The sequence below is a fragment of the Lycium ferocissimum genome, chromosome 8 (assembly GCF_029784015.1).
Source record: "Lycium ferocissimum isolate CSIRO_LF1 chromosome 8, AGI_CSIRO_Lferr_CH_V1, whole genome shotgun sequence".
NCBI classification, from domain to species: Eukaryota; Viridiplantae; Streptophyta; class Magnoliopsida; order Solanales; family Solanaceae; genus Lycium; species Lycium ferocissimum.
Window position 1 is genome coordinate 50942570 of NC_081349.1, and position 16531 is coordinate 50959100.

The following is a 16531-nucleotide window of genomic DNA, read 5'->3' on the forward strand; positions in this document are numbered from 1 at the left end:
GTCACAGGTTTCACGTCTCAGCCTCGCTAGTGATCCCGAGGCCTACGTGAGATTTCAGGGTGGGCCTTGCCAGATTCGAAGCCCTAGATCCCCGCTTCTGCTATCCATCTATCTTGATTTCGTAGACAGATTTTGTTATGTATTTTGAGATTTAGTATTCCTTAGACTTGCTTATGTTAGTGGCTCTTGTACTGTGTTTCAGACCAGATCTTTTGGGATTATGTCTTGTATATCCGCACATATTTAGTATTCATATATTGAGTCTGCTTTAGTAATTATCATAATTTCCACATGTTTCTTTTAAATAAAAGAAAGGAAGGGGAGGGTTCGCCTACCAGGGGGTTAGTGTGGGCCCCCGCTCGACCCACAAGTTGGATCGTGAATATTTTTGGCCCTTTTCCGTATTTATTTTTCACATTGATATTTTTGATGGCTCGTGAAGTAACTTAGTACAATTGCAATACTAATAATTTTTCTATCTTAGCGTGATTGTGAAATTACCTCATTAGATTTACTAGTTTTTATTGTTAATGCTTAGCTTATAGCTTTCTCTATTTTCTTATTACTTATGGATTTTAATCTTTCAAAGATGTTTTATTTTGGCATACCTATATGTCACGTCCCAAAAAGGGATGAGACGTGAAAGGTACCAAGTACAGTCAAGTCTCATCGAGTGAACAATTGTCATGTAGTTTCTATCTGTTTGATACATACCCACATGCAACATGTTATTCACCGTACCTTTTTTATAGGCATAACAACACATTTGAACTATAGTGAAATTTGTCAATTACACACCTGAACTATGCGCAAGTCCTATTATCCCCGAACTTGTTTTTATATTTTTTACCCCCTTTTGTAATGACCAGGTAAAGAAACCATGTTAAAATTTGTCCCACGCATACGCACCTATACAAGACCAAAAAAGTGGGGTCTTATGTCCATTATTTTACTTTATGCTTTCAGATCCAAAACCGGCCGGACCCTCTTTATCTCTCAACCCGTTTGTACTTGTTATTCAGCCAAATCATTCTATTTATATTTTTATTTATTTTGTGAATCAACATTACCCACTTGTGTACTCAAGTTTATTTCTTTGTTTGCTCTTGTAATTTTGTCATAAAGTGAAGAGATCCGAGAATTATTCATAATTGGTTTTGTGAGGGTTTGGAGCTAGTTTGGGTGATTATTGGTGACATTCGGGGGTTTGTGCACTTTACACCGGGTCAGAATTATTCATGTAATGTCGGGTAGCTGATGGATGTATTACCAGGAAGAATTATTTTTATTATATTAACCCATCTTCAAAGATTTGATAGATTTACGGTTCAGAACAGAGGTATGATGGGGTTACTAGGCTTTGTTGGAGTTTGCAAGTGGACTTGGTGATATTTTACTGATGGTAGCTATTCAGAAAGTTCTAATGGGTTATGCGTAACTTGGTGATGTATTGAGAAGGTTCAAATGGTTATGGGAAGTCTTAGTGAAGTAATCATTAGGGTGATGCGCATAGTATGTTTTTTGAAGATTTAAGAGGAATTGGACTATGGGTTATGACTCAGTAGCTTCAGCTCGATGAAATGAAACTAACAAATTTAATTAGCGCAATCGGCCTTGGATAAGGTCAGTTTTGATGGAAATGCTTAGAATTGGCTCAGAACAAGCACATAGTCTATTCTAGTCAAAGGGAGTCATGATTTAGGCTTGCAGTGTGTGAAAACATGTTTTCTATGGATTCTTGGTGCTAAGACGACTTTAGTAGGTGAGGAAAAAAATAAGTACAATTAGAGTATTTCACCGGTATAAGTTTGGCAATGGATTGCGGCTACAACTAAAGGAATGTGGTGCCTACGAGGAAATTTGTGGAATCAATCAATTGCGTTCATGAGTGTGGTTATAATTAAAATCAGGGAATTCGAGCGGAGTCAGTTCAAATACATGAGGATCAGCTGTGAAACAAAGTTCGAGAATGGAAAAATGGAAATTTGGGTCTTTGAGCTAAGTTAAAGGAAGTTTTGACTGATAAAGTGAACAAGGCCGCTATCAGCATTATTCTTGCTCGTGGAGGCTTTCATGTGGTTTATGACGGGGTTTCTTCAGCTACTTGACAACTTTGGTGCTTTCCTCAAAATACCAAAGGTGCCAAGGGATAAATACCACTGAAGGGCTTTCTACAACCTGAAATAACAACTCTAAATTGGTTGAGGGGAGAAAAGTGGCCGGAAATAGAAACAGTTTGATAAATCCGGAAGAGGGAGCTGATGAAACTAACCAGTAGACTAGTACAGGGGAATATGAAGGTAAGAGAGCTATGGGGTTGACTGAGAAACATGACAATGCAGCAAACATAGAGGATTGAAACCAAACGCAGCCTATGGAGGTAACCAATTATGGTTCGCGAGAGAAGGAAGTTGTTGATGGTTGGAATGACACGGGCGTGGGAACTTCTGGTGGCATTAAAACGACTTCAACACATTGTTTTGATATTAGCTTGCAGGAAAAAGATATGCGCTTACAACTGCAACCTGATAAAACTAGCTGTAACGACATACTGAGGAAGGAAAAGGACAAAGACGTACTAACAAGAAGGAGTTGTAAGAAGGCATGAATGAGACTACCACAATCGCTAATCAGATGGAAGTTCATAAAGCAATCACAAACATACAAGGGAAAAATGACCAGGTATGTACTACTAATCTCGATTCTTATTTTGAAGCTTCTTCTCACACTTTAACAATTGAACCTTTAAATGAAAATATAAATCTATATCAACCAATGATTGATAAAAATAATGAAGGAAAGAAAAAGAAAAATTGGAAACGAATGGCTAGACTAGTTGATGTTTCTGACGGTTTGAATAAGAATACAGAACAGAAGGCGTTTAATGAAAATATTAGTGAGTTTGCTATACAGAGGAAGGTATACAAAATAGAGGAGATAAACGAAAAAGTGTTACTTAGTTGAGTACTGATGTGAATACAAAAAAGAATAACATTGTGGTGGAGCAGGAGGCTAGCCCTGAATGGCTTCCCTCTCTACAATGAGGGTTATGGTGTGGAATTGTCAAGGCTTGGGGGGTCCTTGACAATTCCCCTTTTAAAGGAGACAATACGTAACCACTCCCCGAGTATGATATTTTTAAGTGAAACAAAGAATCGAAAATGAACGGTGTCAGGAGTTCAGAGGCAGCTAAACATGGCGCATTCTATTGTTGTGGATCCGATAGGACTAGCTAGAGGACTGTGTTTATTTTGGAACGACAATTTTTAGGTATGTCAATTTCATTCATCCTCTTTTTATATTGAAACTTATATTCATGATGTGGTATTTGATTATAAATATTAGTGTGTCTTTGTCTATTTAAGTACTGATAAAGCTACTTGTAGAACTTAATGTTAAATGGAGTAGTTGGGATCACTTTGGGTAATGGCGGAAGATTTCGACGATATCATTGATAATTCTAAGAAGTCAGGGGGTAGGATTAGAGAGATTACATCTTTTAGGGATTTTAAAGACTTTTTATGGGGTGTCGGAGCTTTAGATTTAGGCTTTAATGGAAAACGTTGGACTTGGTGGTGCTGTAGAGAAAATGATGGTATTATTCAATAAATACTTGATAGAGCAACAGGTTCCTCGGATTGGAGATTAGAATTTAATCAGGCAAATATCCTTCATTTAGAAACAGACATACTGCTTTGCTAATGAATACATAACTTAGTCTTATAAGAAAGAAGAAAAGGTTTTATTTCAACAAAAGATGGAGTGAAAAGGAAGAAGTGAATGTGACTATAGCGCGTTCGTGGAATAGATATATGGGAGGGTTTGAACAATCCAAAGTTAGCTTTAAATTAAAGAACTGTCGAGTCTCATTACTAGCTTGGCTTCGAGGGGAAAAGGAAATTCAAAGAAAAAAAAAATCAAGGCATTAAGGATAGAATTACGGATCTTAAGAATGATTCTAGGGGGCTTAATCTAAATAAGTTGAAAATGCTTCGGAGAGAACTAGGCCAGGCGTACAAGGATGAAGAAGTTTACTCGAAGCAAAATCTAGAGCCCTGTGGCTTCAGGAAGGTGATAAAAACACTTCTTCTTTTTTCATTTGAAACCATCTAGAGACTCAAATGTAATAATATTAAAGGGATTTAATTGGACGACAGTCGGTGGGTCACAGAGCGTAGTGATATTTTGAAGGAAGTAGAGAGATTCTACAAACATTTATTTACTACCTCTAAAGCTACTAACTTTGATCCCATTCTGAGTTTAATTCCTCCTTTAGTTAATAACTCCGTTAACGATAGGCTTATTAGAGATGTCACGGATGATGAAATTAAACAAAAGTATGACTCCTTTTTTCTTTCAAAAGTATTGGAATATTGTGTCCGGTGATATTTGTGAAGTTGTTAAAGGTTTTTTTCGTTTAGGATATTTACTACCTTCTTGGAATCAAACTCTTATAACTTTGATTCCTAAAGTAAAAAATCCTAGTGACATCAGTCAATTTAGACCCATAAGCTTATGTTCTATGGTGTATAAAATTATTGCTAAGATCATAGCTGCAAGACTCAAAACTTACCTTCCTAAAATCATTTCTCCGAATCAATCTGCTTTATTGGGAAAAGACAAATTGTGGATAATGTCGTTCTAGCTCATGAATTTATACATCTTTTGAACAATAAAAGACGAGGGAAGCAAAAGTAAATGGCTCTTAAACTAGATATGGCCAAAGCGTACAATTGTGTAGAGTGGTTTTATATCCAAAAATTACTTCTTAAAATGGACCTTCACGAGAATTTTATCACTTGGATTATGCAATGTGTTACTATTCCGACATATAGGTTTAAAATTAACGGGGATATAGCAGGGAAGGTGAAACCTACTAGAGGATTAAGGCAAGGGGATCCTCTATCCCCTTATTTGTTCTTACTATGTGCGGAAGGTCTTTCAAGAATTCTAAATCAAGCAGAAGTACTAGGGGATATACAAAGTTTACGTTTAGTCAGAGGTGGACCTACAATTAACCATCTATTTTTCGCTGATGATTCGTTTATTTTTTGTAATGCAAATGCTCAGAATGCCGCTAAAATATCTGAAATTTAAGAACTTATGAAGAATGTTCGGGTCAAAAGGTTAATTTTGCCAAGTCTGCTATATTCTTTAGTAAAAATACTTCTGAACTTGAGAAAGATGAAATTATTGTGGAACTAGGACGATTACAAAGAAAAAACTTAGGGTCATACTTGGGCTTACCTGCAGTAGTTGGACGATCGAAGAAAAAACTGTTAGAATTTATTAAAGATAGAGTGAAAGCTAAAATAAAAGGTTGGAAAAATAATTTTTTTAAACCCTGCAGGAAAAGAAGTGATGCTGAAATTTGTCATTCCTTCTTATGCTTTATCATGTTTTCAATTTCCGGATAATTTGTGTAAGGAGATCACGACTATTTTCTCTAATTTTTGGTGGGGGCGTGATGAGGATAGAAGGAAAATGCATTTTGAAAAATGGGAGAAACTTTATTTAGAAAAATCTGAAGGGGGAATAGGATTTAGAGAGTTAAAATCTTTTAATCAAGCGTTGTTGACAAAACTCGCTTTGTGAATTTTGACTCAAGAAGATTCTCTACTCTTTAAAATTCTTAAGAGTAAATATTTTCAACATACTTCTTTCCTCAAAGCAACGTGTTCCTCTGCAAGTTCATGGATATGGAAGAGTATCATTTGGGGCAGAGATCTTTTACAAAAAGGGATTAGATGGAGGGTAGGATCTAGAGATAGTATTAAAGTCTGAAGGGATCCTTGAATTTCCAACTCAAGTGGTTTCACGCCTAGCCATTGTCATGATCAAATGAATATAGAGTTACAAGTGAATGACCTTATAGATCATAATACCCATACTTGGAAGATGCAAGATCTACAAAAAGGGTTTGGTATGGATGATATTCATGCAATAGTGTATATTTGTATTTCTACCACTGGGTCATCAGACAGAATGATTTGGCATCATACTAAATCTGATAATTATGAGGTAAAATCGGGAAACCACTTAGCTAGAGAAATTGTTATATGTCGAAAAGTTAGCAGTAGTAGACCTCAATCGAGTACTCAATCTTTTTCAAAAAAGTTTTGAAATTTCTTATGGTCTATGAATATAAAAAACTAATACAAACATTTTATTCGAAAATGTATTCTAAATGTGCTACCCGTTAATCATGTTGTTTCTAAAAGATTAAGACATGTTTGTGATGTGTGCACGGTTTGTGGTTTAGAAAGTGAAACGATCATATACTTTTTAAATGCCCTGAAGCACAATTGACTTGGAAAATATGTCCTATTAATTAGCCTAATGTAGAGAATACTATGGATTTTGCTAGATGGTGGAATGATATTTTTGTTAATGCTAATCAATATCCTGATTCTATAAATCTTGCTAAATTAAGTGTTTCTATTATGTGGCACATTTGGAAGGCAACAAACTCAATGAGCTTTAATGGGGATGTTTGTGAACCCTGTGAAATTGTAAACTAAGCACTTTTTTATTTCCATGAATATGGAAACATTTGCTCACTACCTTTTCTCCTACGCTTTTACATGATTATACTAACGATAAAGATATTATTGTGGTGCAAGACGGTATTGTAATGTTTGAAGATGCTAGCTTACAAAAGGAGAAAAAGATGGCAAGCATTATTGGAGTGGCAGCTATGAAAAGCTGTGGTCATTTGCTTCAAGATCTTGGTACCCCAATTCAATTTGTTGGGAAGGCCATCACCGCTGAAGCACTAGCAATTCGTGAAGCATTGAAAAACGCTAAGGAAATGGATGGTAAAAAGTGCAAATCTTGTCTGATGCAAAAACTGTGGTGGATATGATATTGAAAAGAAGTGTAGTTTCATGAGAGATAGAGACTACTTGTGAAGATATCTGGAAGCTTATGAGTTTCTTTGAAGTTGTCCATGTTGTCTATATTCCTAGAGCATGGAATATGCTAGCGCACAATTTAGCTAAGTTTTCTAATTCGTTGTTTCGTAAAGTTATTTGAGTTTTTGGTTTCCTTAGTTGGACTATAACTGATGCCACTGCATCATTTAACTTTTTGAAACTGTTCGTATATTAATAAAATAAAGTCGTTTATTGAAAGAGAAAAAGAAAAAAAAGAGAGAGAAACCAAAACAAACAAACAAAAAACAGAGGAGGCCCTTTACCTCACATTGTACTTTATGAAGTTGTGTCTATCGTTTTTATTTTCCTTATACAGTAAGACCGCTCTAAAAACAACATCCGTATATAATAACACCTCTCTATAACAGCTAAGATTTCTTGGAACCAATTTTTGATGTTGTATTTTACTTCTCTATAACAACATTTTACCTATAACAGCAACGACCAACTTTACAACAGTACGTTGTTTGTAAAATTACCCGCCATATAACAACTATTTCTTCTTCTTTTTTTTCTTTTTTTTTTTCTTTTTTTTGTAATATAGATCCCATTTGGATTAGCTGGAAAAAAGTGGCTTTTAAGCATAAGTGCTTTAAGTAGATTTTAAGTCTTTGAAAGTTATTTTATAAATAACCAGTTATGTGTTTGGATAAAAATGCTTAAAGGATTTTTAGAAGTAAGGGTAATATTGGAATTAACAGAAAATATAAGGGATAAAAGGGTAAAGTTGTTGGTCAAACTAAAATGGCTTTTAAGCCAAAAAAAATAAGTTGGAGTTGAGCAACTTCTTGGTTTTGGCTTATTTTAAGCAGTTTTTAACTTAATTTAAGTTGTTTTCTATTTTTGCCAAACACCTAAATAAGTTAAAAATGGCTTAAGCTGGTTTGACCAACTTATAAGCCAATCCAACGGACTCATAATAATTAACCATATTTATAAAAATAGAATATCTATGATTACCAATAATAAGCGTAGAGATTTTGACCAAATACTTGATTTGATACAATGAAAGTGCTGACGAAGAACCTGAACCAATTGTTACTTGGACTGGGATAGAAGATTCAACGGTTTAACTCTTAGATTTCCTTCAAGGGAAAGCAATTGGATACTTGTTTGCTGAAAGTTATGGACGCAAATCTTCGTTAATTCAAGTGTTATATCACCACTAAGAGATTGACATCCACGAAACAAGCTACAATTATAAATTTCTTGCATCAATCTTGAAAGGACTTAATTTTAACGTAGATTCAAAATGTGTGCCTTAGAGATTAAAACTTTATATATTCAGTTATGAATTTATTGAAATTGTATTAACTTTATTTAATGTTTAGTAGTGAAGTATGCATATCTTTGGAATTTAAAATTAAATAATTTTGTTATATTTTATAACAATAACAAATAAAATGTGAATCCTTTTTCCTATAACAACCAAAAAATTGCGGACCCAACGATGCTATTACAAAGAGGTTTGACTGTATGGAGAATTCTTTAAAAATAATTTCTTAATATCTTTTCATAACAATAATACCTTAATCAATCTCCACGCACTTTACTAAACTACTGGATGCATGTTACCTCCTAACATCGCAACTACTAAATAACTAGGTCAATCAACAGATACTAAAAATGAAAATCGCCTGCCATATATTTTTCTCAAGTGCCTCTATCAACCAAGAAACTCAAAAGGAGTGTTTTAGTTAAAGAATCAAGTATTCTTTTCCAGAAAATGACACGAGAAACAGATTAAGGAAACCGAAAAGGATCTTTTACAGAACTTATGATCAACAGTATACTTTCTTCCACTGGTACAATCATACCCCCTTACACTTAAATTACTTGATTTTTGGTCCTTCCATACTTTAGCAACTCTTTACATAAGAGCATGTCAGATAAACTTATATACAGAAGCTATTTTCATTAGTAATAGACATCAAATGGAAACTAAGGTACTAATACTGTGTCTAGACGCCCATGACCACTATGTCAATTAGGCAGGGGAAAAGGAAAGCTAATGCTTATATATTCAAGCAGCAGCTACTTGATTAACATGTTTAGCTTCAAGCATTTTCTCATATTCCTCAATCGATCTAAAGAGCTCTGAGAAGTTTCCCTTACCGAAGCCTCCACATCCGCCCTTCTGATAAACTTGTCCATTTTCATCTTTGAGCATACAACCGATTCTCTGAATAATTTCAATAAATATTGTTGGCCTGCAGAAAGCAATTACAATAATTGTCAAAACTTATCTTTTTTTACTACACAAAAGTTGCAAAAGTTCAGTGATTACCACATAGGTCAGCAGCAAAGAGAAGTTTTACTGGAAGCAATATTTAGTTTTATTCGTTATCTTCGTAGCTTTTCTAGGTGTAGGTATAAGTCCTTTTGGTGCATCTTCATATGAACTGATACCACGTCCAACTCGAAACCAAAGTTTTGTAATAGTCTACAAGCTTTACTGAACCATTAGGGGAGGTACTAAAATGAGGTTTCTGGCATGAAAACAAAGTTCTTGTTCTTTTTTTTTTTTTTTTCCTGTTTTTTTCATTTTCCACGCCAACGAGAACGAGCCAGCCAATTCCTTGTCTTATTCCTAACAACTAAATTAAGCTACATGATGATAAATGCTATTCCCTACATTACTGTAGCCCATGTCAACATGTTATTACTCTATGTGAGCAATTCTCTGAATCGTTTTCCCCATCCCTTAACAAACTTACTTTTCAAAAGTTCTTTTTTTCTTGTGAATACAGCCAAAATGTTAAAGAGTTCTTTCGGCCTCTCAGCACTATCTTTGTTTTATTTGCACATAGGCAGCTAGAAGAATCATTCTCACCTGTGCCTCTTTAAGAGTGGAAAATTCCAGATAGCCACAAAATGAATTTTAGTCAACCGACTGAAAGAAAGCTGAACCTAATGGGGTAGTGCTTCTGGAGTTTCATGCATAAGCATGATTCAATGAAGATAAGAAATTTATAATGGAAATCAGATTAGCATTTTGAAGCAGTTTACTTTGCTAAGGACCGAGAAGCATGATCTTAGCATAGATAATTGAGCTGACATTAAAGTTAAAGGCAAGGAGGTGGTGACACAAAATGGTACATTAAAAATGAGTAAATAGTTTTAATATTAGAGTGTTGACGACTTAGCCTTCTTCAATGAAAATGCTTCCCTAATGATCTGCAAATAGGGAATCTAAACGGCTATACTACTCGGCAATCCACATTTTTGGTCACTGTGGTCCTAAAGCAATAGTATAGTTTCAAGGAGGTGGAATCTCCACTTGGTTAAATTGTTATATTATTTTTTGGAGGGAGAGAGGACCACAGACAGTTATCTGGTTAGAGCAGAAAACGAGTTTTGCAAATGGCATCAAAAACCTCTTTCCGTTACCCCCCCCCCCCCCCCCAAAAAAAAACCAAAACCCATCCCCCACCCTTCTCGGCAACTTCTCAAGTTGACATTTTGAAGCATACAATTCAGTGTTAGATGCGGAAAGACGACATGCGACGAAATAAAAAGAAAATAAGATGCACAAAAGACGCCAAAATAACGGGCATCCAATATACTATGTAATGAAATAAAGAACAAGATCCACTGTATAGTTTTTTTAGTTACCAATAGTTTGAGCAAAAACAGTGCAGATAGATCATTGATACCAGAAAGTGATTCTGTAGAAGTCCCAAGAATTAGGACTGACTCCATGAACATGAACAAAACAGCTATGAAGCAAGAAATGGGGGAAAAAGCAAAGTGGTGCAAACATTCCTAGTTACCTCACACTATGTGAATAACAAGGAAAGAGATTATACTACTGGGTGTTTCACATGATTCTTTTTTTTTTTAGAAGTCAACATGAGATTGGCCTACTTGGAGTTGCGGGAAGAATGTCCTTATCATGGAAAGGTGAGTTAGTGTTCCTGATATGCTAGAAAAAAAACTAACACAAAGATCTATCATAGTTAACCAACACCATCACCAAACTGCTGCAAGGAACGTAACAAACCGGGTGTGGGTTGAGAATGCACACAATTTTCTGCTGAACCCCACCAGTGGTTTAGTGGTAAAATAGTACCCTGCCACGGTACAGACTCCGATTTACTCCCATCTGATGTAATCCTTCTTTAAAACAGCTTTTCGTCTCTCTAGCAAAGCGCCTTTCCTTTTAAAAAAAAAAAAATAGAACTCCTAAAGAACGTTTTTTATGAGAATAACTCCTAAGGAGCATATTGACTGGATTTACTGACCTTCGTCCAAAATAGAGAAGCTGAGCACCTAAATCACAATGAGGCTGGTCAAATTAAGAGACCTCGGTACTTCCATCAGCAGACACTCTGTTTTAGGAGTTCACATATTAGTTTTTTTTGTGTGTGTGTGTGAGAGAGAGGGGGGGGGGGTGTGTTTCTAAATCAAATAGGCCAGTGACAGAAACTGGCAGGAAATGTAATGGCAGCTTTAGTTTACCTACAGTTAAGAGTTGCTGTTTGATGCCTTACCGCTAGTGGCTCACCCACATTTTCAGATATCTCCTTACTATATTTCTTAATGAATCAATATACACCAACTCCTAAGCCCTAATTCTTTCCCCTTGACCTAAACGTATATGAACTTACTATTCTGCGGACACTCAACTCTCGACACTTTCTACAGCAAGAATCAATTTCTCATGCTCCAGGTTTCGAAACTCCAAATACTCAGCTCTACTAAGGTTCCTGTGGGCATTCTCCATTGGGAGAAGCAGCTGTAACATCACGAGACCAACCACAAGTTTCTATTAGACACCAGTCACTCCATACCGAGTCCCTAAATGATAGAATACTTCCAAAGTAAATCCATTCTGCAACACCTCTTCAGCTAATATTTTGGTGCTTAACAAAAATTTCTATCGGCTTTCAAGCAAACAACCTCACTAATCTTCAAATTATGCTTAATAGTCACGACTTAAGAAACCAACACTCCCAGAAACAATCTAGGATTAGATATTTCTCATTAGCAGAGTTGTTTTACAAAAACAGAGAATAAGCTATTTAGCAACATAAATATAACATTGCTTAAAATTTATAACACCCACAATATAAACTTAAAGACCACCTGCAGGTGCTTTTCATAGTAGACTTGGATGAATAACCAGACCAAAGAGTACTCAACCTACAACAACCATCTAACCTTACATGAAAATTTTATTTAGCTGTCAGTATCTATAACTTAAGAATATTAAAATGTGTTAAGATAGCCTAGTTGATACTTGATAGGTAATTTAATAAGAGTTGAGGTAAAAAAGAGTGATAGCATACCTGTCTCCCACAGGCTTGGTGAATATCTGAAGCAAAGTCCCCTGATCATCCCTATCCACCAAGATTCCCAAATCTTCACACGCCTGGATTTGTTCGTCACTGAGTACATCCCCAGCCCTACTCTTCAAATTCTTATAATAAGTAGGTGGAGGCGAAGGCATGAATTCAAATCCCCCAACTCCGCTCCTTTGCCTCATTTCCTTCAAAGTTCTGAATATATCCTCTGTAACCAAAGCTAAATGTTGCACTCCTGCCCCTTCATTATGCTCTAAGTAAGTCTGAATTTGACTCTTCCTTTTGGTTCCATACACCGGCTCATTCAGCGGAAGCAACACAGTTTCGTCATTGTTTGCCAACACCACCGAGTTCAATCCACTCTCAGCAGTCCCAACATCTTCAGCTGTGAACTCAGCGAATTCATGAAACCCCGTAAAGCGCTTGATGTAATCCACTACAGGTCCCAGCTCTGGCACATTCCCAACGGCGTGGTCAAGCCGGCGAATCCCATAATCTAGTTCCTTGTAGGATGCCGTTTCATCCATGGCCTCGAAACCTGTAGCAAATATTGATAAATAAATAGAAGTGTTCATCTCTAGCTACTTATGCTTTTAGACAAGGCGGTTCAAATGAATTAAAACAGGAACAATTCTTACCACCATTCATGAAAATAAATAATTTCACCTACTTGGTACAAAATATATCAGGCATAATGTGCTCCGGACATAAATAGATGAACAAGCCAACAAAAACAAATAAACGAATGTGATTGATAAGTAGATTTATTAAAGCAAACATAAATAGATAAAAGTGCTCCGTAAATGGATTGAAGAAACAAACTATGTCTTACTATCACTCATCAACAGGAAAAAGAAAAAGTACTTTAAAGTGTTGCATGGTAATAGGCAGACAACATAAAATAATTTTTTCAATATCATTTAAAAGATAACTGCACACATTCATTAATAATAAGGGAGATTTATAACTTAAAATTCATTACGTTAAATACTCCCTCTTCCTCTGCTTCAACGAAAGATTGATTTTTGAAAAGTGTATCTAAAAATATGTCAATGATATTTGTGTTGCTATAAACCATTTTATTATAGAAAGTTTAAGTTATATTATTTCTAAATATAAAGATGAATATTTTTTGGAACTAAAAGAAAAGTGTTTCAAGATAAAATGGGACAGATGGAATAACAAATAAGTTAACTGAAGTATTTTAACAGGTTACGAGTTAAAATGCACTGACAATATAAATATTCTTTATATAAAACATACGATGTATATAAGTTAAATTCCATATCTAATATAGTAGTACTTCCTTTGTCCCGATGTATATCAGTGGCACCGTTCGAATTTTGCGAGTCAAAGTTTTTAATTTGACCCTGAATTTGGATATAAAATCTTTAAGTTTTACAAAATAAAAGTTATATATTTCGAAAAGTAAAAAAAGTACTATTAAGTCACAACAATTAAAAATTCAAATATGAAAAAACTCTCGATCAAGAAAAACTCATTTGACTCTCAAAATCATACGGATGTCATATAAAATGGGACGGAAAAAATCCCTTATCCCAATTTATGTGGATCAGTTTGAATTTGAAGAGTCAAATAGTTTAGTTCTGATTCTAAATTTGGACGTGGAATCTTGAAGTTTTTTGAAATAAAATCTATATATTTGAAAATTAAGTAAAAAATATTATAAGCCATAATAATTGATAATTTAAAATATTTAAAAAATATATGAAAAGATACCGAAAGTGTCCCCTAAATTGTACGGAGCGAATACATTTTTTCTGTAAGCTCCATATCGAATACAGTAGAGTAATAAAAGTGGACAGCACGTTAGGAGTGTCAGAAAAGATAAATTCACCAAACCTGGAAGGAAACGGAGGCTGTCCGCATCTTTAAGATAACTCACAAACCGCAAAACGACGTCGCCGTATAGGTGGACTTCCGCCACAGCCACGTGTTCATCAATCGTTACAGGTTCATACCGTGGTTTCGCTCCACGTGAAACACTAGCGGAGAATGCCGTGTAGGCATTCTCCACTTCCAAAGCAACGGCACGGACACCGAGTCCGTGAGTTGCCGTGAAATCCCTGTCGGCAGACGTGTCAAATTAGTTAAAATCAACCTATTTACTAGCTCAGCCTATTTCAAAAAAATTAAAATAATATTTTATTTGATATGGTATACTCCCCTCTTTTTCGCTGTTTCTATTTCTGTGAATTTTTTTTTTTTATTAGAGCCTGTTTGGATGGGCTTATGCCTATAAGCTGTTTGCAGCTTATAAGTTAAAAAAAATAAGTTGGGGTAGTCTAACTTATTTTTTTTTTTTTTGTTCGTTTTCAAATTTTTATAAGCTTTTTTATAATTTCTTTAGATAAATTTAATCAAATGGGCAATTATTTTTGAAACTTATTTTAAGACAAAATGATTTCTGTTTAGTTAAAACCAAACACTCAAAAAAAAAATTTTGAAAATATCTTATAAGCAACTTATAAGCCAATCCAAACGGGCTCAAAGTGTAAAAAAGAATGACGATTTTCTATATTTAAAAATTATTTATTTTTATCTAATGATTTATAGCCACATAAATTTTATGTGACACGGTCAAGTAAGTTCTTGAGGAAAGTATATACTCCATTCGTTTTAATTTATGTGAACTTATTTGATTGGATACGATATTTAAGAAAGAGTGAAGTTTTTTAAAACTTGTGGTTTAAAATAAATCTTGAATATTGTGTGACTGTAAATTATTTCATAAAGTAAATTTGTTTCTAAATTAGGAAAGAGGTCGTTCATTTGGCACGGACAAAAAAAAATAGGTTCACATAAATTAAAATAGAGGGAGTAATTAATTTTGACTATAAATAAGCCCAATTTTATATATATTCATGATAAAGAAAAACATTACTCTCTCCGTTCCAATTTATATATGACATTATTTAACTAAGTGTAGAATTTTACAAAAAAAAAATTAATGCTTATGGTCTAAAATAAGTGTTTGATTGTAAAAACAAAATAGAAAGTGTGTCACATGAGTTGACACGGAGAGAGTAATTTTATTAGGCTACAAAATTATAGACAAATAAAGCAATTAAAAGTTAGTTTCAGTCCAACCATGTCAACCCGAGTAAGTTTTGAACGGGTTAATAAACCACTCATTTATTAACTCAGCCTATTTTAGCCGCTCAAATTCAGCCTAATCCTCAACGTGCCCTTCTGACACCTCTTACCTGTGAGTGGATGTAGAGAAACTCGGGATGGCTGCAGATGACGGCGTTGAGATAGAAGGCGAATAAGGAGCAGTGAAGACGAACTGGAGCCCACCAGAAACGGAACGGAGGAGATAAGAAGCATGAACAGAGTTACCAGTTGAAAGGTCAGATTTAGCTGCAATTGGCATTCCAAGTGACCAAGAAAAACGACGAGCTGTATTTGTAGCATCACCACACCAAAATTCAATGTGATGGAAACGTTTAACGGAGAAGAAATCTGAACGGGGATTGGTACGAGTGAAGTTCTTGAATCCAACTAGCTTGAAGGTATCTTTGCCCATGGTTGTTTGTGTGATGGTATTTTAGTCTTTCTTTTTTTTTTCTTTTTTTGTGTTCTGAAGTGAACTGGACTGGTATTAGGAATTTAGGATATATGTTTTTTAAAGAGATTGTGGGGTGGTAAAATTTGAAGTTAAAGGATTTTTGGTCTTCGAATAAAGATAGAGTTGACACGTGTACAATAATGGTTTCGTACGTCTCTTCTAATTATTTTATGTTTTGTGGATTTAATTCATGGAGGAAAAGAATTTCTTTTTCAAGGAGGAAATTACTCGGGAAAAGCTAATCTCTATTTCAACAAATAAGCAGGTGTTTGGTTAAGCTTATACGTTGGTCAAATTAATTTATTTTACGTCTTTGGCAAACATTTGAATAGTTCAACTGCTTATTAAGTCAAACTCAACTAAAAATATAAGTTAGTGAAATTCTTGAATCCCACTGGCTTGAAGGTAGCGATTGTGGTGGTGGTGGTGTTGATGAGAGTTCCTTTGCCCCTGCTTGTTTGTTTGATGGTATTTCAGACTTTTTTTTATTTTTATTTTTTGTGACAGAAATATAATGTTAAGGTATTATGAGTAGGATCTAGTTTAAATAGATTCTGGGGTGGTAAAATTTGAAGCGCACGATTTTTGTATTTGGAAAGAAGATTAATAGTATGTTTGAAGCGCACGATTTTTGTATTTGGAAAGAAGATTAATAGTATGTTTGGCCAAGTTTTTAAAATTAATTTATTTTAAAAAGT

At 34.8% G+C, this 16531-nt stretch overlaps 1 protein-coding gene and 1 long non-coding RNA gene across 5 annotated transcripts; one reads left to right on the forward strand and one right to left on the reverse strand.

The window, feature by feature from the left end:
* Nucleotides 1-819: 819 nt before the first annotated feature.
* LOC132068712 (uncharacterized) lies at nucleotides 820-7212 on the forward strand. The gene is made up of 2 exons (XR_009417487.1): nucleotides 820-2682; nucleotides 6624-7212. It is a non-coding gene; the product is annotated as an uncharacterized LOC132068712 (long non-coding RNA).
* A 1466-nt stretch (nucleotides 7213-8678) lies between these two features.
* Nucleotides 8679-15909, reverse strand: LOC132068713 (4-hydroxyphenylpyruvate dioxygenase-like). 4 transcript variants are annotated; one of them, XM_059462389.1, is made up of 4 exons: nucleotides 15469-15897; nucleotides 14105-14328; nucleotides 12227-12779; nucleotides 8679-9145 (listed from the first exon to the last, which is right to left on the reverse strand). In XM_059462389.1, the coding sequence occupies exons 1-4, from the start codon at nucleotides 15789-15791 to the stop codon at nucleotides 8959-8961; spliced, it is 1287 nt and encodes a 428-aa protein (XP_059318372.1). In that variant the 5' UTR covers nucleotides 15792-15897; the 3' UTR covers nucleotides 8679-8958. The 4 variants fall into 4 exon arrangements, with proteins under 4 accessions (XP_059318372.1, XP_059318373.1, XP_059318374.1 ...); XM_059462390.1 differs by lacking the exon at nucleotides 8679-9145 and adding an exon at nucleotides 10400-11089 and having other exon boundaries at nucleotides 15469-15909; XM_059462391.1 differs by lacking the exon at nucleotides 8679-9145 and adding an exon at nucleotides 10400-11094 and having other exon boundaries at nucleotides 15469-15907.
* Nucleotides 15910-16531: the final 622 nt, after the last annotated feature.

Bases quoted from the DNA above. Each gene is read 5' to 3' on its own strand.
- LOC132068713 (XM_059462389.1), bottom strand. From the start codon at position 15,791: ATGGGCAAAGATACCTTCAAGCTAGTTGGATTCAAGAACTTCACTCGT. The intron at 14,329-15,468 runs GTAAGAGGTGTC...GTCTGCCGACAG, and splicing joins TTCTCTACATCCACTCACAG to GGATTTCACGGCAACTCACG. The intron at 12,780-14,104 runs GTTTGGTGAATT...TATTTGCTACAG, and splicing joins CAGCCTCCGTTTCCTTCCAG to GTTTCGAGGCCATGGATGAA.